The sequence below is a fragment of the Plectropomus leopardus genome, chromosome 4 (assembly GCF_026936395.1).
Source record: "Plectropomus leopardus strain MGB_pleo_1.0 chromosome 4, ASM2693639v1, whole genome shotgun sequence".
NCBI classification, from domain to species: domain Eukaryota; kingdom Metazoa; phylum Chordata; class Actinopteri; order Perciformes; family Serranidae; genus Plectropomus; species Plectropomus leopardus.
In genome coordinates this window covers 21037473-21059024 of record NC_142179.1, presented here as the reverse complement: position 1 = coordinate 21059024, position 21552 = coordinate 21037473, and the positions used below count along the sequence as shown (strand labels likewise).

Genomic DNA, 21552 nt, shown 5'->3' with positions numbered 1-21552 from the left:
CTTTAATTACATCAACCACCCGCACATTTCCGCTGTTGAAGGAGTTACAGTGATAACAGTCCCCCCCCTCGCCACCCACCCAACACTCTGAACGACAGCTTTATCCGCCAGCTGAGACAAAAAGTCGTCGTTATAACACGAACAAAGAAAGTTTGTCACATCTAAGGACTTCTATCTATAAATACTCACGCGAAACGAATTATACATTTAGACAAACACTACCCGGAATCATTTAGTGCGACACAGGGGATTAATGGCTGCAGTCAACGTACGGATCTCCTCTCATTGTTTACATTTCGAAACGGTATGTCCGCCGTGTTTTTGAGACTGTCATTGTTTCAGGGTCAAACTTAAACCCGCAATGATGACAAATATCGCTAAATACATGTGAGAAGATTCTCCTTGAGACAGTATCAAGTCGACCAGCGGCGAACTAGCCCTGTGTGCTAACTATCCCAGCTCCATCTTTCCTGTGTGGCCCCGTTACTCCAGAGATGGCAAGTTAGTCTTCACATTTCGGTTGGCTTCTCCCGCTCGGATCTCAAGGACAACCAAATGACTGAGGAGGTATAGCGCCAGGTGAGCCTAAAGGCTTGACAAAATCTTCAGCTGAGGAATACCGCAGGTAAAGTCAATCAAAACAATGTGATGATGTGCGGATGTGTGCTCTACAGCCACAGTAAAAATGTAATCAATACAAGAATACGGAGAATCATTTGTATATACTGAGTGGATTTAATTCTTTTCCAGGGTGCACCATGTTTAGTGTACCTCAAAGCTCCAAGTCCGAGTTCCTGGACAAAGCCAGGCAGGCCAGGGAGGAGAGGAAAGGGCAGAAGGACAGGGAGAAAGCATCAATCCACATCCAAGCCCTGGTCAGAGGATTCCTCTGTCGTTGCAGACTCCAGAAGCAATTACGGTAATCTCTAGTTTTATTTATTGCAGATTTACCAGTCACCTGTTATTTGAAGGGCTTTGAGTTAAGTATGTTTGCCTAAAAAATAATTAGCAATCACGTCAGACACCAAGATGAGAAACGGTATCCACACTTTGAGTCCTCCCCCATCGTTTTCTTGAAAATCTCTTACTCCCTCCAGATTCCAAGGGCTAGTATTAAAATTTGTGAACTATTATTACTTCCATTTTTTTAGTTCTTATTAGCGAAGCCTGAGCCAGTAACTTGAATTCAGAGATATCAGCAGAGTTCAGGGAAGAGGCAATGTCTGGGGTCCATTGATCAGTTAACTTAAGCTATAGACCTTTTCACTGGAATTGCATTGCTAGGCAACAACTTGGGTCTATGTTTACTTCCTGTCAGCTGATGTCATTCACATAGACTGCAAAACATTTCAACTGGAAATGCAAAGTTGTTTGTTAATTTTGTCAAGTTTGCGACTGCCTGGATTAAACCAGTACAAGGAAATGAATAGACCGTACCCTTCAACACCAAAACTAAACTGCATCACCCTGTCAGTGTATCTCTAATGCGACAAGCGCTGCTCTGCTGAACGATGACTAGCACATAATTTTTGGTTTAACCCCACGTAATACAGCTTTTGAACTGTATTTGTCAGTGGCTCTGAAAAGCTTTTTCCAGACACATTCAGCTCACCCACAATCTGACAATCTTTGGTTACTCTGCAGAGATGTTTTAGCTGCTATATGACATGCAGATAACTCTGTACTTAGGAAAGGTGGTTGCTAAGAAACTTATTTTCCTCCCCTTGACATCCACCATTCCACCCTGCTTTGTGCTTTGGCTCAAGGACATGTTGTGTATTATACAGATGGATGACTGCACAGATTAGAGAGAAATTGGGGACCTTTCTTGGCACAGTGTCATATTAGCCCATTCACACGCACATTCACACAATGGTGGCAGAGACTACCATACATGGTGTCACCTGCTACTCAGTTACCATTTATACACATTCACATTACGATGGTGCAGCACTGAGAGCAATTTCAAGTTCAATATCTTGTCAGAGAATACTTTGACATGTTGAATGGAGGAGTCAGGGATCGAACTGCAGACTTTCAGGTTAGATTTTTGTAATCTTGTAAACCATCTGGCAGCCTTTTTATTTTCCTCTTGTTGTTTTTTGTGTTCCTCTTTTCTTTGTATTGTTTTGTTTGTCCTTGCAATATATTTTTGCAATATGAAACTGAAATCTGCAGGTCAATAAAGCATTAAATAAAAGAACATAGTTATAAAAATACTAAATATTTTGGTTTTTATCTTCATGTAATTGTTGTCTCAGTAATTTCTGTCTGTATCTCTCCAGGAAAGAGGTTGATGACTATTTTCAAGCTTCTGAAACTGGGACATCAAAAAGAAATGCACTTTCAATTTTCAAAATTGCACGGAAATTACTATTTGTTTATCACCAAGAGGACAAGATGGTGAGTTGCAAGCTATGCTGTTTAGGCCTTTCTGCTACCTGTTAATCCTTATGTTTGTAGACTCTCCAGAGACTGTTGTAAACACAGCAGCAGTAGTTTATATGCTTGTCTTTGGGCTGTGTGACTCAAATGACTCAAATTTTGTTCATTACACAGAGGTTTGAGAAGCTCTGTCGTGCAATCCTTGCCAGCATGGAGGTTGAAAATGAATCTAAAGTGAGTGTGCATCTACTTATGCCATCCTCATACCGAATATTCTTTAGATGTGATTTTTCTCTCAGTGCCTGTTGTCACGTTTGGTCTTCAGGTCTGGTATGTTTCCTTGGCTCTCTCCAAAGACCTCACAATTCCCTGGCTCAAACAGATAAAAGACGTGCTGTGGACCTGCTGTCAACTGCTGAAAAATTTAAAGGTTAGTCTCGATTTGATGCTGGAAAATATGTTTTGATACTCATTTCGTGATTTAATTGTACATATTGCTTTATTTTGTCATATGCAGCCTGACATACTTCAGGACAATAAATTGGTAACGCTGTACCTCACCATGCTGGTGACCTTCACGGACACTTCAACCTGGCGGATAGTTCGAGGGAAGGGTAAGTCTCGAGTCAGAGTGGTGTTGTTATTGATATAAACATATCTCGTCATTGCAAGACCTGCTTTCTGTAAAAAAAAACACAATATAATACTTGCCGCCTTGTTATTTTAGGAGAAGCTCTCAGACCCGCTTTGACGAGGATTTGTGAGAATATAATGGGTCATCTCAATCAAAAAGGATTCTATTCAGTACTGCAGGTTCAGTGTTACTGCTTATCCTTTTTCAGTTTTATCAAGAGATTCAATGACGTAGTGTGACACACATTTTCTTCTTCGGTGCCAACTGTCATTTTGATAAAAATGCACATTGTATGTCACTTTTCTTGTTTAGATCTTGCTGACCAATGGCCTGGCTCGTTCTAAACCGTCTCTCTCCAAAGGCACTCTGACCGCTGTCTTCTCTTTGTCATTACGGTGAGCTCAGAGCTTGTCATTTGATTTTTGAATCTGCTAAGAAGTTAATATTTCAGTTTTAAAACATGAAATGGAGACATTTCATTTCCAATGTTGTCACACCCAGTTAAGTTTTTTGTTTCTGTGGTTTTATTTTCAGACTGTCTTTTTAACTAAAGTCAATATTTTTCAGGCCAGTCATTGCTGCTCACTTCTCCGATAACCTACTAAGATCATTCCTCCTTCACATCATGTCAGTTCCAGCCATTGTCTCTCACCTCAGTGTGCTTACTCCAGAGGTAAAAGTCCTGTCACATATCACATGTTATTGTCACATAGTCGTAATGCGTGTCATACCTTTAACTGTTTGAGATTAGGTTATAATTTTTGCTCTGTCTCAACAGTGTATGGCGTCTATGCAGACGCATGACCTGCTGCGAAAGTTCATTCTGTTTCTCAGCAGAGAAGAACAGTGTTTGGACATCTGTGTGTGTCTCGAGGGGAGCCACACACTCTGCTTACTTGGTACAGTATTTGGATTAAAAAAACACACTTCATTTTTGTGATCTTGTCATGTACAGATGAAAAATAATTGCATGTCCTGTGGAGTGTTGTGACTTTGTCTTTCTCATGTTTGATAGGCAACCTAATTCATTTGGGCTACCTTAATGAGAAAGTCCTTGAAGAGGAGGCCAACCATTTTGTGAAAGACCTGACAGACATGCTGTCTTACTGCCAGAGATATGTGTCCCAAAAGAAGTCCAACCTCACCCACTGGCATCCTGTCCTGGGCTGGTTCTCCCAAACTGTTGACTACGGGTCAGTGAAATACTTAATACTTAATATTGACCAGAAAACGGCATAAAAAGGGTTCCCAGGAGACCCAAAATATACAGATCTGAGCCTCTTTAAATGCAAATTTTCACAAAGAGAACACAGAGATGTCTTCATAGACTTACACAGGCTGCCTGGTTTCTATTGAAGTAGAGATTTAGCTTGAAATTTGTGGTCTGTCCGTATGACTTCTTATTCAGCCATCATGTCTTGTGCGCCTTTAAAGCATAACTGTATTTATCCTTCTGCAAATAACAGATTGACTTGTATTTAAAGGAATACTTCACCTATGGAATGACCATTTCTATATCAAATACTTACCTGATTGCAATGAATTCATAAAGAAAATAGTTCACGGTGGCATGTGAGAACAACAAAGTTTTCTTCTCAAATTTAATGTAATACGGGGTAAATAACTGATATACAAATGATCATTTTGTTGTATTCCTTTAAGTACTTTCTCCATTTTCCTTGGTTTTAAAAAACATTGTCTTCACTCTGTCTGTCTCCTGTCTCTGTAGTCTGAATGAGTCAATGCCGCTGGTCACTAAACAGCTTCAGTACCTGTGGGGTGTTGCTGTCATTCGGACGCTCTTCAATGACGTCCTCTCGAAAAAACTGGAGAGTCAGGAGCCCACTCCCCCACCCCCGCAGCCCAGCACATCACAAAACAATCTACCAGTTAAAAGTGAGTTATAAACACAAACCTGCTCTAATGTTTTAATATAAGCACAATCTGTCCTTAAAGGTTTGCTGTATCCCAGGCGTGTTGTGTCTGTGTTTTGACAGACCTCTTCAAGCGAGCGTTTCAGAAGTCGGCCTCTGTGCGCAACATCCTAAAACCAGTCGGAGGGAAGCGAGTGGACTCAGCTGAAGTTCAGAAGGTCTGCAGCATCTGTGTGCTCTATCAGACTGCTCTGTCTACGTTAACGCAAATACGACTTCAGATACTCACTGGTCAGTTCCAGAGTCTTGATGTCATACGTACAGTATTTTTTGGAAACGTCCTGTAAAGTTCATAGTTGAGTCTTTCATTATGCATTATATCTGCAGGTCTGACACATCTTGATGATCTTTTGCCCAAACTCTGGGCCTTCATCTGTGAGCTCGGTCCGCAGGGAGGCCTCAAACTCTTCATGGAGTGTCTGAACAATGACACTGAGGAGTCCAAACAGCTCCTGGCTATGCTCATGCTCTTCTGTGACTGCTCACGACACCTCATCACGTAATTTTACTCTTTTTTTGATACCGTGTTGTTCATAAGATGCCAAACGCAGCGGCCACATTTTGCGTCACTGTTCTTGTGTTACAGAATTCTGGATGACATCGAAGTCTATGAAGAGCAAACGTCTTTTAAGATAGAGGAGCTCATCACCATCTCTTCGTTTCTGAACACATTTGTGTACAAGATGATATGGGATGGCATCTTAGGTGAGTGTGTGACCTGACCGAATCTTGAGAATTATGATGATGATGATGATGATGATGACACCTGATTGAAAAGATACAGTTTTACCGAAAAAGCAATTTTGTATTTAATAGAAAATGCGAAGGGAGAGAAACTGGAGTTGTTCCACAGCGTTCATGGCTGGTTAATGGTGCTCTATGAGCGCGACTGCAGACGAAGATTCACCCCCGATGACCACTGGCTACGCAAGTAAATACAAACACTGAATAGCTGTCAATATTCCAAACACATATACCCTCTGTTGCTGCTTTGTGATGACATTTCAAAATTCACCTTTGTTCAGGGACCTGAAGCCCAGCCTGTTGTTCCAAGAGCTGGAGAAAGGAAAGAAGAGAGCTCAGCTTTTGCTGCAGTACATCCCACATGTCATTCCACATAAAAACGTGAGTAAACAGGATTAAAAGGATTACTTACTTACTTACTCTTACTCTTACTCTTAGTGCTATTTATTAGTCTAGATTTTTTGGATGTGAGTTGTTGTGTGTTTGAGATATCAGCCGTAGAGATGCCTGCCTTTTCTCAATAATATTGGTACCAGATGTCACTTGGTTTGTGGTGTTACCTGCTGACCCCATCACCATGCGGCATCTATTGCTGTCTCACCTAGCACCACTGGCTTAGCTGACATTACAGATCAGCCGAGGAGTGCACCACCATGAGTAGATGAATGCTTCCCTCTGGATGGTGATACTGTTGGTGGGTGTAGTTCCGTAGAAAGAAAATGGTTCCTGCATGAAACAGTTCACAACAAGGAAAGAAACAATGCTGTCAAGTTTTCAAAAGTAGTTTTTGGGTGCTTTGAGCACCACAAGCCGAGTGTCATCGAGTTCCATTATATCAAAGGGAAGTTCAACATCTCTGTGGCTGATATCTCCAACATTCTGCAATTTACAACAAAACAATCCAGATTAATAAATAGCACTACAGGTAAGAGGAAAATTTAATTTCGGGGTGAACTCTCCCTTTAATGCAGAGTGTCACTTTCGTTTTCAATTGTATAATTACCCTCCTTCTCATTTTAGAGGGTGCTGCTGTTCAGGAACATCGTTACAAAGGAAAAAGAAAGTTTAGGATTGATAGAAACGAGCTCTGCTTCACCACATGTCACCCATATTACCATTCGGCGCTCACGGATGTTAGAGGTATGTATTCAACAGATGAGCAAAAACGTCTGTCAGTGTTTAATAATAACGTGGTGTTTCCCCTTTCCTAAGGATGGATACGACCAGCTCCGCAAATTACCTGCAAATTCCATAAAAGGTGTAATTCGTGTGAAGTTTGTGAACGATCTGGGAGTAGACGAGGCTGGTATTGATCAAGATGGTGTGTTCAAAGAGTTTCTAGAGGAGATTATAAAGAAAGTGTTCAATCCTGCTCTCAACCTGTTCAAGGTAAATTGGGCCAAAAGAAAGACATTTTTCTCTTCAGAATACTACTGCTGATATTGATTTTACAATTTTGTATGACATGATTTTCCTTCTCAATAGACTACAAGTGGAAATGAAAGGCTATATCCTTCACCCACATCTTACATCCATGAGAATCATCTGCAGCTGTTTGAGTTTGTGGGGAAGATGCTCGGGAAAGCCATATATGAGGTATATTTGTGTCATCTGTTGCTCTCACTCTAAACATGATTTTGGGTAATCTTCTGTGGATGTGTAACTGTGACTTCTGTATGCTCAGGGCATCGTTGTGGACGTCCCTTTTGCCTCGTTCTTCCTCAGTCAAGTGTTGGGCCACCACCACAGCACTTTCTACAGCTCCATTGACGAGCTGCCCTCGCTGGACTCTGAGTTTTACAAGAACCTCACTTCAATCAAGGTCAGATAGAATTATACCTGGACTATTTGTTTTTTGACTAATTAATCCCATTTTAATATCCATCTTAAGCCTTTGATTTCATATTATTTTTTCAGCGCTATGATGGAGATGTCGGGGATCTAGGACTGACTTTATCCTATGATGAGGATGTTATGGGGCAGGTAAGAGCAGAAAATGCAAAACATATAATACATGTAGCTAAACAGATGAAATTCACAAGTTTAATGGGACTTTGTATCTTCCATTACAGCTTGTTTGTCATGAATTGATACCTGGGGGAAAAACGATGCCAGTCACCAACGAGAACAAGTATGTAAATTCATATCTAGTTTAAAAAAATTGACAGTGTACTGACACCTTTAAAAAAAATAATCATTTAATCTTTATAAACACATATATTGGTAACACTGACATGTCAGTTGTGACAGAAATATAAACCACAGGACAAAAGCTAACAAAACAAAAATTGCTTGGGTACGTATACATTTTTACATCCTTAAAGACTGTAGTATCTATTGATTATTGCTACATTCCAGTGGCGTCTTTTTGAGTCCTGTACAAAGTCAATTTTTCTTTCTAGTTGGACTTCTTGTAGTCTCGGTATGTGTGTCAATTAGAGAATTCACATAGATTAAGCACCAAACAACTGTCAGGGACCTCATATCCTAGTGTTTTTGCTTTAACTCCTTACATACCAATTTTTCAAGACCCCTTTTAAGTTTAAAATGTCTTCTTGACTTTGATTGTTGTGTCCTCAATAGAAAACTCTTTCTAACTCCTCTAACTTTATGATTTCCTGCAGGATCAGCTACATTCACCTCATGGCTCACTTTCGGATGCACACGCAGATTAAAGAGCAGACGGCAGCTTTCATTCGGGGCTTCCGCAGCATCATTAACCCAGAGTGGCTGCACATGTTTTCCACGCCTGAGGTTCAGCGTCTTGTCTCGGGAGACAATGCTGAGATTGATCTGGATGACCTAAAGTATGTGACATTGCAGATATCCTTCATGAGCAGACTGAATTCATCTTCTTCACTTGCTCTGCCAATGTAACAATTATACTCATTGTAATGGCAATTGTAACTGCTTCAGCAGCAGAACTTTTCTCCTCAGTCTAAACACTTTGAGGGGCAACAGACTTTCTCTTTTATGTATTCTTCATGAGCACTGAGATCCTCATTCTTGTTGTCCTTTCCTGTTTTTTAGGAAGCACACGGTCTATTATGGAGGTTTTCACAGCAGCCATCGTGTCATCATCTGGCTTTGGGACATCCTGTCCAGTGACTTCACTGCTGAAGAGAGGGCTATGTTCCTTAAAGTAAATTGTTTTGTTTGTAACTGTCACAGCCAAAAGATTTTAATGTGTACCCCTGTACACAAGTGTTTTGCCATCGTCTCATTTATTCTTGTGTGTTTTTACAGTTTGTCACCAGCTGCTCCAGGCCGCCACTTTTAGGTTTTGCCTACCTCAAACCACCTTTCTCCATCCGTTGTGTGGAAGTTTCAGATGATCAGGTAAGAATCTAAAAGGGGGAAGTTGGTGCTTCTTAAAGCCCAGACACACCAAACTGACATCGAAGAACTACTGGCGAGGAAGGCCGACTGTGACAACTGTTACACATGGCATGTGTCCAGCCAAAATGTTGCACCTCAACACACTGCAAAGACTACAGCCAACAGCCAAATAAGTATGCATGTTCGCACCTTCATGAGAGGAAATTACTCTTCATAACAGCAAGCAGCTGTAGTCAGTATTCTTCATTAAATAAGGGAAACTGAAAGACCAAAATGACAGATTCAAGACACTAGTTAGACAGTTAGCACATTAACAACACAACCTGATGTTGAAAGAGCAAAGGATATTTACCATGTGCTAGAGAACAATAAAACAAACTATCATGAAACATTTCTGTTAAAGGGCTAAATTTCTGAAAGAAATAACTTCATTTGATATAACAAGGTTGTTCCAATCTCACTCCGTCTTGACTTCAGCAATTTGTTTGCTTTCCTCCCATATTTTCCTCTTCTTGTGTACTAAGCTGAACTGCCAATCACAGTGACTTAAACATGCGAATAGGCCAATAGAAAGCTGACAAGGGCCAGTTGGTGCAAACAGTGCAAGACATACCACAAAAACTATGGCGACAGAACAGACAGTCAACAGTGGCCCAAAACTGAGCGACGGCCAACCGTCTGCTCGGTGTGTCAGGGCCCTGAAAAGTTGTTATGCATCTATATGTTACATCTATGTTTGTACTAACAGAGGTTTTCCTGTGTCTAGGACACCGGAGACACCCTCGGCAGTGTACTTAGGGGCTTTTTCACAATCCGCAAGAAGGAGCCTGGTGGACGACTTCCCACTTCATCAACATGCTTCAACCTGCTCAAGTTGCCCAATTACAGCAAGAAGAGCATCTTGCGCGACAAGCTGCGCTACGCTATCAGTATGAACACAGGCTTTGAGCTCTCCTAACTCAGTTGCATCAGGACAATCTTCACAGGAGGAGTCATGCTAAGGAGTCTGAGCTGAGTGAGAGGCTCTGCTCACATGGACAGGAGCCTGTCAACTCAAAGGGGCATCGCAAAAACAAAAGGGGAATCATAAAGGACCTACAAACTCTCCTTTTGTCTTGTTTTAAAACCGGACTAGCTACCACTCCCTCGCATCAGAGGGAATGCTGTTTCTGCAGCACAATCCAATTTTTAGCATCTCCCTTTTCCACTCCCAAAATTCAATATGTTGTCGTGAATTTAACTTGATGAAATATGGATACACAGTGGCTAGATCTCTGTTTCTCAGGCTTAACAGAATCACGCTCGGATCTAACACTTCTGTTTTAAGCGAACTGGAAAGCAATACAGATGCAATGCAAGCCATTAGACACGTGGTCGACTCACTTGAGTGAAACCAAGCATCTTTAATACACTTACGAGCTTGGACTCCATTATCCAAGCAACTTTGAGGGGATACTGGATGAGTCTTAAAATGTTTTGCTGAACATGATGCATCTTTTATAGATGGAAGACAAATCAATGTCTTGTGTTCAACCTTTGTGGAGACAGAGTGGCTCACAGCACTGTGTTGATCACATTATGTCTAGAGGAAAATCATCTCGACCTCACCACATGTCTCCCCACTAAAAGAAGCTGCAGTCACCTGAGAGAGACGTTGGCCCTCTGATTTTTATCATTTTAAAATCTTAACACCTGCTTCAATTTTTTGAGAAGCACCTGAATTCCTTGACACATAAAAAAAAATCAGACCCTGCTGTTGTTTGATTTAGAAAAGATGTCCGTGCTGTAGCATTTAACTTTTGAGTGAAAAAGAAACTGGAAGTGTCTGGGCACTTCTTGTGTCTGCCCAGTAAAACAGACAAAGCTGTTCATTGTCACACATCTGTGCTTCACCTCCACTACAAAAAATGAGTAAAATTAATGATGATGTAAGTCTTTGTACTTAATACTAGTGAAGCTTAAGATTTCTCACTACACCTTTGAATAACGCTGAGTGCCTCATATAATGTCACCCCCTCTAGCTCTCACATGTCTGACGGTATTCCAGTAGTAACCAATAACCACGTATATCGGAAATAAGCCATAGAAATGGGGGCTATGTACTTGGACTTATTCTCTGCTCTTACTAACGAAAAAGAAACTCAGAAACCCAACCACTCTACTACACCAACAACAACGTCAACCGAGGAGGGTTTCACTGTGATGCCCTCTGATCTCTGTGGACTTTTTAAGCCATGCGGATAAAGAATTAGAGGTTTAAAAACCTCTCAACATGATGTCATGGACTGGTTCGTCAACCAAATGTGACTGTGCTTGATTTGATGTTCCCTTGGGTGGAAATGTTGCACACCTTTCTGCTGTTTGTGGCTGTTGAGGGGGGGGAAGACATGAGGGTGAATGTTACCTTATCAGCCTAAATATTACTTTACACAGGGTTAAATGTCATTGTAATGTTAGGGAAGTTTACTGGAAAGAGGACTGCAGCTTTCAAAGAAAATATCAAATCTTTACAAAGTTCTTTATTATGCAAAAAATGTTTTCTTGTCATGAACGAGTATGAATACTTGTTAATAAGTAACACAAGCTATAAAACATACTGGTCATTATCGCCATGTTTCTAACTAGTCTTATGATGACCGTTAACTTGTGTGAAAACAACAAAAAAGTGATTATAATTATATATAACACTGATTGTATTGAATTAACTTAAGCATACTAATGAGATTAAACTATTTTCAGATCTGACAAATCAGTCGTGAGGATCTTGCTCCAGCTCTCCTCCTCTTAATCTATTTCAGCAAGAAGTGGAAACACTATGAAGTGAGTGGATGCACACGACATACTAAACTAGTCTGCGACAGAGATGAAAGATACCTCACAAGCTTGTCTGTCTCGTGATGAGGTGGCTCATCTGTTTTAAAATGATGTCAAGAGTAGGCTAGACTTTAAGTGTACCAGTGGACTGCTGATGCTGACCTTTGGCTATCTGCTCTTTTAGTACAAAAAGTAATAAACATGATCCTGGAAATGTTCCCACCCTTTCTGTCAAAGTTTTCATCTCTTTTTAAAGTGTCTTTGAGACTGGCTGCACTACAGTATGGAGTGTGTTGTTGTGAAAACAGACTGCGATGTAAGATTTGTCCATGTGTAAGATACATTTTTCTCCCTGTAATGTTAAATCATGTACACCAGTATTGTATAAATCATTACTTAAAAAATAATTTACAACACAGTGAGTGTTTTTTGCTTCTCGAAGCCATTGGTGGATACCCGAAAACTATATTTTATTAAAAGTACAGATATCTTACCAGCAAATAAGTTAAACTTATTTAATGATATTAAATGTACTTAGGTATTGACAGAAAAGGTTCAAGAATTTTGAGAATTATGTTGTTTTTTTTCTTTCTTCCACAATTTTTAAGGGGGTGCATGTTGATATTACACTTGAAAAATTAGGGGAAAAAACTTTTTAGGTGAGACAAAAATACAATTTTTCCTTCCCTCCCATTCCTTAGGGAATATGTAGTGGAGTAAAGTTCACAATACAGTACTCTTAAAAAATACTGAATTACTTTAAAGTATTACTACTTCGTTACATTACAACACTGCTCAAAGCTCTGGCTGACAGTGTTTCAGTCATTAGTTTATTGAAAACACCTGCTGAGTCAGTGTGGATCTGCGCATGGGACAGAAGTGCTGACAGGCCGGTGATCGACAGCAGATATTAACGGAGGCTGTGTGATTAAGAATGTCTCATTACGCCACATTTTCTGTTTTTCATGAGTAGCGTACATGGCGGATTATGGTGTAAATGCGCACGTCTGACTCAGAGTGTCCATTGTGCTCGGTCTCTGCACTGAGGTGGACAGGAGGACTTCACGACTCTCCACCTGAACCTGCGCAAAAACCATGAGCAATCCGCCGAGCCCTTCTCCAGCCCGATGGTTCAAAGCGCTGCGAAGGTAACAAACAAAACATACTTTACACTAATGTGTCGTTTTGGGAGATAAATGAATGTAGGATTTTCACGTGTTTATGTGTGTAAGTCTGTTAATTGATGAGATACGTTTCAGGAGCGGAACCACAAGTAAACATTTGGGGCTCAGCCCAAACCTGGGGGGCCCCGAGGGAGATTTTTTTGCTCCCATTCGCAGCAGCTAAATGCACTATTTTTCAAACCATTTGAAATGATGGAATACATAAAAATCTGTGCATCTTTTAGGGAAAAACGTAACTGCCAAGAGACAGGACTCATCCTGTGGAGTCTTAATCTTGTTTAGTATCTAATTTGTTTCCAAATGATACCTAATGTTAGGCTACTTTTAAGTTATAGAACATAGGGGTGGGAACCTGTTGAGTGAATGTATAATTCATTTATTTATTCATTTTTTGTATTCCCTTGTTGAATATATTTTTGTCTAAAAATATAGTTTTACTGTCTTGTTATCTGATGTTATATGTAGCCCACATGTTACTCTCTTTTTCAAGGTTTTGACTTTTTTTCTTGAGAAAACCATAAAAAGCATGGGTGATTAAGTTCCATAATATGTAGGGTAGGAATTGACATTTCAACATCATTATTAATCTTGAAACTTATTTTTGTCATACAGCTCTGGAGCAGAGTTCACACAGTCACAACCCAGTAGTACAGACAGGTGGTGTATATTTAGGTCAAGACGGTGGGTGTAAATACTAAAAAACTATTCTCTCTTGAATAGTTTTGACTTTGTATTAAATTAAATACAATTTATATGTTATATTATTTGTTTTTTATATGATGAGTTATTTACTCTATAGTTAATGTGCCTTAAATGTGCTACATAAACACAGTTTGTACAGTATCCATCCTGTGTGAGTGAACTAACTTGCATAGGACCACAGGGATATATGAATAGGTGCTGAGAACCTGTTGTGTGAATGTATTGTATTTATTGTTTATTTATATTTTCTTTATGCCTTTTTTGAATCATTTGTGCTCTAATGTACTTTTACTGTTTTGTCACTCTATTTGTCATGGTTTTGTGTTGTTGTAGTCAAGAAGAATGGTTCACAAAGTTACATAATAGGTAGGAATTGGATATTTCAACAGCATTACTAATCTTGAAACCTATTATTGTTGTACAGTCCTGGAATAGAGATCACATAATGAATGTTTAGCTGACAAATCTGCTATATTTGAATCCATGCCGTAATAAACTGGGGTGCTTTAATGGCAAATCAAGGATCCTCGACAATGATAACACAAGAACATTTACTCAGTTACACTGGATTTCTTTAAGGAATAGCATAGTGAGATTAACAACATGGGCATATATTAATATCCGAATGACACAAAATTGAAGCTTTTTTAAAAACCTAAAAGCTTCTGGACTTAAGCACCAGAAGAACCCCCCTTCCTCCCCAAACACTTGCTTTTCATGATGTTTGAAATGGCTGGTTTAAAGATTATTAGATTTCAGCTTTAGTTAATGTGCATCACCTGATTGGTTGGACTTGTTAGGATTTTCACTATCCTCGCTGCCAGTGGGGCTGTTACTTAACTGGTGCATTAGCTTAACTGCTCACTCGCTCTATTCATAAAAGGTCCTGTAGTGGAGAATTCTTGAGTGGAATAACATGAGTGGAAAAATAAGGGCATGCATTGCTTGTCAAAGGAATGGCCGCTTAACATGCCGAAGGTACAGTGATAACTATGGATCAAGGATGTGTTTTTATTGTCCTGCTGTGTTTAAACTTAGTGACGTGGCTGCTGTTTCAGGACCAGGCTGGGGGAGCCCTGTCTGAAGACGTACCCTCTTGAGTGTGAGGATCTGCTGAAGAGGGCAAGGGTCGCTTTTCAAGCCGGACGCACCCTGAAGGATTTCTTCAGACTGGCTCAGCTGGAGGCTGTGGTGCGGATGCTGGAGGAACATGAGTGTGACTTTGTTGATGCTCTTGGAAGGGACCTTCATAAGGTGAGCAATGAAGCAGTCACCTACAGGTTGTACTTGTTAAAAACATGAGATTATGAGAATGAGATGGTACAGTTGGTCATGTATTTATTTTTTGACCAGCCAAGGTTTGAGACAGTTGTGTCAGAACTGATTCTCGTCAAGAATGAGGTACTTCATGCCATCAACAACCTGAAGAAGTGGATGCAGCCACAGCATGTGGAAAGAAACCTGGTGAGACTATCGCCACCTCTTTTTTAATAACATCTTCGTAATATTATTGGGATTATTCTCGAATTACACAACTTTTTTGGAGAGAACATTCCGTCTCGCCGCTACAAAGAAAAGTATTGTGCCGGGCCCACCAAAGCAGATTAAAACTTAAGTTGCCTTAACCTTTTCATAAGAATAATTTGGCCTTTTTCTTTCTGCTAATCCACCTGTACACTGATAAACACTGCTCCTTGAGGGTTCTGCTTCACTTGTAACCTAATTTTGAGCTCCTCTCATTATTGTAGTCCACCACCTTGGATGAGTGTCTGATGGTTAGTGAGCCGCTGGGGGTGGTGTTTATCATGGGGACATGGTACAGTCCTGTACAAACGTGTCTGGTGCCACTGGTAGGGGCCATTGCAGCAGGTGCAGAGACTCAGAACAATCATTTAATCAAATTAATTATAGTATTATTTGTCCTCACTTACCGATAATGTGTTATTACTTTGTGTAGGAAACTGTACAATCATCAGCCCTCATGAGTACACGGCTCATACAGCAGAGCTCCTTCATCGTCTCATTCCCTTTTACTTGGACAATGTGAGTAATTACACAGCAGTGAGGACTGATGTCATTAAGCAAGTTACAGCAAACCTTTTTGTCTTAAAGTCTCACAAAGGCTGAGTTTTTGAGGGTTTTTTCTCTCAAAAATTGAGTTGTTGACTAAATGCTTTATCCACTCATTTGAGCGTCCTGACTCATTAGTATGAATCTGATTCAGAGGACAGCTTTTGGTCTGTATGATTCTGAAGAGGGTATTCGTTTAGACCATAGACTGTATGTAAAGATGGACATAGGCCAAACTAAAAACTCAAAGTGCACTTCAAATGAATTTTTCTCAAAGGCGGTTTCTGTCACTGAAGGTAGTTCTCATCACCCTGGTGTTTGTTCAAGTGTTTGTTTTTATGAGAAGTTTGGCTTTAATGAGGAATTCAATTCTACAAAAAGATTTTCCCACCACGATTGACAGCTGTGACAGCCAAACCATGCGCTCGCCTTTAATGGTGCTGCTCCTGATTGGTCAGATGGGTGTTTTGGCGGATACTCCTTTACCCCGAAAATCGCTACAGCGTAGACTCCACCGCCAAATGACGTCACCAGCGCAAGATGGCAGCATCTGTATCCAGGATATTTTAGCATCACTTAAGCATAAGTGGGGTGAGTGGGAGGGTGTAGTCCATCTTTATCTACAGTCCATGGTTCAGACTGGAATGAGCAGTTCTTATGTAATATAAGACTTTACAGGATCAGTGTGTATGATTTAGTGACATCTAGTGGTGAGGTTGCTGATTGCAACCAACTGAATACCCCTCTGCCCACCCCTACCTTTTCAAGCATGTTGAAGAACCCATGGTGGCCTTTAGGTGTTGTAAGATAATAGATTATAGATCCCCCTAAATCCTACACACTGGACCTTTTAAATACATAGATGTAGTCAAATCTGGGAGTATGGAAACATCGAGCTTTTGTTATCCCAAGACCAATTCAAATGTTTACTCACGCTGATTCATCAGTTGTACTCTGTGTATTGACAGCAACAACAATGCCATCCATCCATCCATTTTCTTCGGCTTATCCAGGGTCGGGTCGCGGGGGCAGCAGCCTAAGCAGGGAAGCCCAGACTTCCCTCTCCCCGGCCACTTCCTCTAGGTCTTCCCGGGGGACCCCGAGGCGTTCCCAGGCCAGCTGTGAGACATAGTCTCTCCAGCGTGTCCTGGGTCTTCCCCGGGGCCGGTAGCAACAACAATGCAACAATTAAAATGTTATTGATCTGAAATTTTTGTTTTCGTCAAGGAATGCTTCCATGTGATTCTTGCAGGCACAATTGACTTGCCTGAAGTTGTGGAACTAAAATTTGACCATGTCTTCTTTACAGGTAAAGCTAACTTTCGCAGTTAAATAACTGTGGGATTATTCATGCAATTATTCCTAAAGATGTCTGTCAATTTGTAGGCAACAGGGAGGAGGGAGGCAGAATTGCTCAGGCTGCAGCTCGCACACTCACACCCGTCACCCTGATTTTGGGTGGGAAGAACCCTTGTTATGTGGACCAACACTGTGACATTGCCACCACCGCACAGCGCATAGCCTGGGCACGTTTTCACAATGCTGGACAGAGCTTAGCGGCCCCTGACTACATCCTGTGCCACACGGATGTCCAAGCACAGCTGGTACAAGCCCTGAAGTGCTGCCTGATGCAGTTCTACGGACCTGATCCCAGAGAGTCTCGCAGTTATGGCCGCATGGTCAATCTTGAGATCTTTAACCGTACGAGAGACATGCTGTGGAGATCTGGCAAGGTGGCTGTTGGTGGGAAAGTGATAGAAGGAGAAAAATATATCGGTAAGCATCCTCTCTGTGTGGTTCTCTGAAACAAAGCAAAGTTTTTCTTCTGGATTATGTTTAACATCGCTTCTTTTATTCTGTCTGAAAGCCCCGACAATTTTGACAGAGGTAGTAGAATCAGATCCCATCATGCAACAGGAAGTTTGTGGACCAGTTCTTCCTGTTTTGACTGTGAACAATATTGATGACGCAATTGCCTTCATTAATAAGCAAGAGAAACCCCTCTGTGTGTATGCATACTCCAGCAACAGCAAGGTATATGACGGATGCATGTTAAGTTTTACTCTGTGTTCATTGTACGAGTCTGGTGCAGCCGATGTGCGTTCTGATCACGTGCTGGCCTTTCTGACAATGCAGGTCATCTCGAGGCTAATGAGTGAGACCTCTAGTGGAAGCTTTTGCTCCAATGACAGCGTCCTGCAGAGTCTGATGGTGGCTCTGCCTTTCGGTGGAGTTGGTAAGTCAGTGCAGAAGAGTATAAGTTATTCCAGACATAGCGGTGGAATAACATTACTTATAATATATCTAATGTTTTTGGCAGGTGCCAGTGGAATGGGCTCCTACCATGGCCGCTGCAGCTTTGATACCTTCTCTCACAGGAAATCATGCTTGCTAAGAGGCACACGCTTTGAGTGTGTGACCTATCTGCGTTATCCGCCCTATGAGGACCGCAATCTGTCTCTAATGACATGGGCCAGCGCCCTGTCCCAGAGGAGCCAGGGCTGGTGCCAGATACTGTGACTCATCAAAGCCATAATGGAGGAAAGCCGAGTGCCCCTTAAGTCCTGACATGCAAACATATTGTTAGTATATTACAAAAAAGATAAAAACAAAACCACCTGGGGTACAGCCACATCTGAGAAGGTGCAATATGCTGTACATAGTATCACAGTATCACATCTGAGTGATGACCATTGTAAAACCATCAAGAAAAAGAGATACTCTGCAGTATTTTAAGTTTCTCTGCTGTGCACCTGCTAAACTAAATACACACCTATCAGCCAAAAAATTAAAACTACTGAAATAAGGGAAGTAAGTAACTTGTGGGTTCTCCTTGGATGTGACTTCACTCTGACTTGTTGAGGAAAAGGAACAGGACCTCTGGGTGTGTCCTGTGGCATCTGGCACCAGTGCATTGGCAGTAGATCTTTTAAGTCCTGTGGGTTGTGAGGTGGGGTAGCGGCACGTTCCACGGATGTACAATCAAATTTGGATCTAAGGAATTTGGAGGCCAGGCCGACGCCTTGAACTATTTGTCGCATTCCTCTGGCCACTACTAAGCAGATTTTGAGGTGTGGTATGGTGCATTGTCCTGCTGAGGGGGCTACTGCCATTGAAGAGTGCTGTTGCCAAGAGGGGGTGTACTAAGTCTGCAACGGTGTTCAGGGGGGTGGAGTGTGTCAGGTAGCATCCACATGAATGCCAGGATATAAGAGTTCCCAGCAGAAAATTGCATTTTAATGAGATGACGAATGAAAGTCACTTCACCTGCCAATGGTTTTAATGTTTTGGCTGACCAGTGTATGTGTTTGATGAAACATTACCAAGGCAAAGAACTAGGAGGCACATATATTGGCTGAATGGTTTAAGATTTAGCCACAGTGAAGGTCATGAAGTTTATTACTACCTACTCTTGCATTATGCTAAGAAGAAAGATGCATTAAAATATGATGACAATTTTGGCTCTCGTATATGTTTATTGCTATATTTACAATAAAAGTGAAATATCTGCAAAACCAACTGTTCCCAAAACCAATATCGCCCTTAGTCTTATTCCTCTTCTGATCATTCGGGTCTTCTGTAGATTTTCTCCTCACTGCCTTCTTTCATGGCTGCATATCTGGCCGCAGTGAACAGGTAGTCGCTCAATCTGAATAAAAATGTTGAGTTATTTATCAGATGTGTAAGACAGGAACCATGTTCTCATATTAATTTGAAAGCACTGAACTGACCTGTTCAAAAATTTGGCAACATCTGGATCTGCCTCACCTGATCGCACAATTGGAGCAACACTATAACAAGAACAAAGATCTGTCATGGCCAACTGAGCCAGAAAAGCCAGACAAAGAGGGTGAATTTGACATCATTCAGGGCAAAGAAACATGCTGCAACTGACCTGCGTTCTGCTCTCCTACACACTGTCCGGGCCAAGTGCAAAGCTGCGCTGCCCTTTCCTCCAGACTGTGACGCACAGAGCATAAGTGTCAGTGCAACAGGAAAACCTGGACTCCCATAAGAACACTGTGTCTTACAGATGCACAAAAGGGCTTACAGGTAAAATGAAGCTGGTCAGTGGAGGGAGCTCTTCTGTAAATTTATCTATCCAGGTTTCCAGGTCCACTATTGGCTCAGCAGTAAATTTTGTTCTCTCTTACAAAAACAGGACAGAACAAAAAAAAAAAAAACACAAAAGAACTTTAAGAACACACAAGACACAATATTATACTGAATTAGACCATCTGGCAAGTGCATACTCATGTGACTTTCTCTTGCAGATGATCTTGGGGTGGCAATATTGGAGCCAATGTCTTGTAAAACACACTGTATCTGCAATGAAAAAGCAAAACACTGTCAGAAGTCTAATCTAGTTGATGTACAATGTGTGCAATGACGAAAGGCAATACATTAAATACGAAAATCCAAACCTTGTCTAACTGATGTGTGAATGTGTGACCTTTATCGATGCAAAATTCTCTGGCCAAGCTGTAATGGAAAATTCAACACTGTTACTCCAGGTGAGGCAGATTATGGAACAAGTTTTAAAGTGAACTGCAATAAGGGCTGCAACTAACAATTATTTTCATTATTGATTAATCTGCTTATTTTCACAACTAGTAGATTAATCCTTTAGTCTATAAAATGTTGAAAAAAAGTTGTGAAAAAAGCTCATCACAATTTCCCAGAGCCCAAAGTGACATTTTCAAATTACTTCTTTTGTCCAACCATCAGCTCAAGACCCACAGATTCTTTGTTTACCATCATAAATGGGAGAGAAAAACAGCAAATTCTCATATTTAAGAAGCTAAAACTAAAAAATGTTTGACTTTTTTTTTTTGCATGAAAAACAGTTAAAACTTCATTATTAAAATGTGTTGTTTTGTTATATTTCTTTCCATCAGCTATTTGATAAACTGACTATGTTGCATCTCTATCTGTGATAGTTGAATAGTGGAAATTTTACCCAATAGCTGACGAAAGCTCATCTGTATTTCCTAAGGCTTCAAAAATATGATCTTCCTTTGGCCTCCTTTCTCCTGTGAATGTGCTGGAGAAACCTTTCGGGAGGCACAGCAAAAAATTAGTTAACATTTGTATGAACTACTTATGTTTACAGTGCTGTAACAGGTACTGTTAATTAAGTACAAATAACTAAGTTGAAAAACAACCTTTGTCTCCAGTTTTGGTGTATATTTTGGGTACCCTCTTGTCTCCATCAGTGGTATAACTGTTCGGAAAAATAAGGATGACAGAGAAACAGTAATGTTTGACATATTTGGTACAACCCAACAAATAACATAACAATCACATATGTACAAATTATTTGTATGTAATTTTTATTTTTGTTTCACCGGGTCTTAAAAACTTCAGTTTCTAACAACACTCCAGCCTGATATAAAGACTTTTGACTGTGTAATTGCCTTTATTTTATAGGGTATTTCAGTGTAGCAGCTATAGTTAGCACTTTGCTATGTTATACAGACAGTTACATCAGTGACATGAACAGGAGGTCAACACTTTGCCTTTACCTTCTGTCTGAACACAATGTGTTTCTTCCCCGAAGCTCGCTTATGAGCCTGCCTGCTCTTACAGCACAACGGAGGTGAGCAGGTTTGATAATAAACAATGCCATATTAAAGCTAAAAGATAGCTGCTAAAGGTAAACGATGGTGGGGGACGCCTCTTGTCCCTCAGCGGTGTCCGTAGTTTGTGGGCGTTTCGTTTTTATCGCACGATTGGTCAACTCACC

At 40.8% G+C, this 21552-nt stretch overlaps 3 protein-coding genes across 5 annotated transcripts; 2 read left to right on the top strand and 1 right to left on the bottom strand.

The window, feature by feature from the left end:
• The first annotated feature begins 73 nt into the window (after nt 1-73).
• On the top strand, nt 74-12257 carry ube3b (ubiquitin protein ligase E3B). Its single transcript, XM_042488397.2, has 27 exons — nt 74-625; nt 751-919; nt 2286-2403; nt 2560-2619; nt 2711-2815; nt 2903-2999; nt 3113-3198; nt 3332-3414; nt 3587-3692; nt 3798-3918; nt 4035-4212; nt 4749-4915; nt 5017-5184; nt 5281-5452; nt 5540-5658; nt 5770-5884; nt 5979-6078; nt 6718-6837; nt 6910-7086; nt 7183-7293; nt 7382-7519; nt 7615-7680; nt 7770-7828; nt 8322-8504; nt 8728-8839; nt 8944-9036; nt 9803-12257. The coding sequence occupies exons 2-27, from the start codon at nt 759-761 to the stop codon at nt 9992-9994; spliced, it is 3207 nt and encodes a 1068-aa protein (XP_042344331.1). The 5' UTR covers nt 74-625; nt 751-758; the 3' UTR covers nt 9995-12257.
• A 433-nt stretch (nt 12258-12690) lies between these two features.
• aldh3b4 (aldehyde dehydrogenase 3 family, member B4) lies at nt 12691-20000 on the top strand. Of its 3 annotated transcripts, none has more exons than XM_042488076.2 (10): nt 12691-12998; nt 14795-14990; nt 15090-15200; nt 15485-15605; nt 15694-15779; nt 17034-17115; nt 17193-17582; nt 17674-17840; nt 17943-18042; nt 18127-20000. In XM_042488076.2, the coding sequence occupies exons 1-10, from the start codon at nt 12946-12948 to the stop codon at nt 18324-18326; spliced, it is 1506 nt and encodes a 501-aa protein (XP_042344010.1). In that variant the 5' UTR covers nt 12691-12945; the 3' UTR covers nt 18327-20000. The 3 variants fall into 3 exon arrangements, with proteins under 3 accessions (XP_042344010.1, XP_087932934.1, XP_087932935.1); XM_088076808.1 differs by lacking the exon at nt 12691-12998 and adding an exon at nt 14588-14714; XM_088076809.1 differs by lacking the exons at nt 12691-12998; nt 15485-15605; nt 15694-15779 and adding an exon at nt 14588-14714.
• mmab (metabolism of cobalamin associated B) lies at nt 19263-21520 on the bottom strand. Its single transcript, XM_042488077.2, has 9 exons — nt 21332-21520; nt 20972-21030; nt 20767-20860; nt 20231-20288; nt 20060-20132; nt 19858-19955; nt 19702-19766; nt 19538-19597; nt 19263-19455 (listed from the first exon to the last, which is right to left on the bottom strand). Exons 1-9 carry the CDS (start codon nt 21433-21435, stop codon nt 19371-19373), a joined length of 696 nt encoding a protein of 231 aa, XP_042344011.1. The 5' UTR covers nt 21436-21520; the 3' UTR covers nt 19263-19370.
• Between the last annotated feature and the right edge of the window lie 32 nt (nt 21521-21552).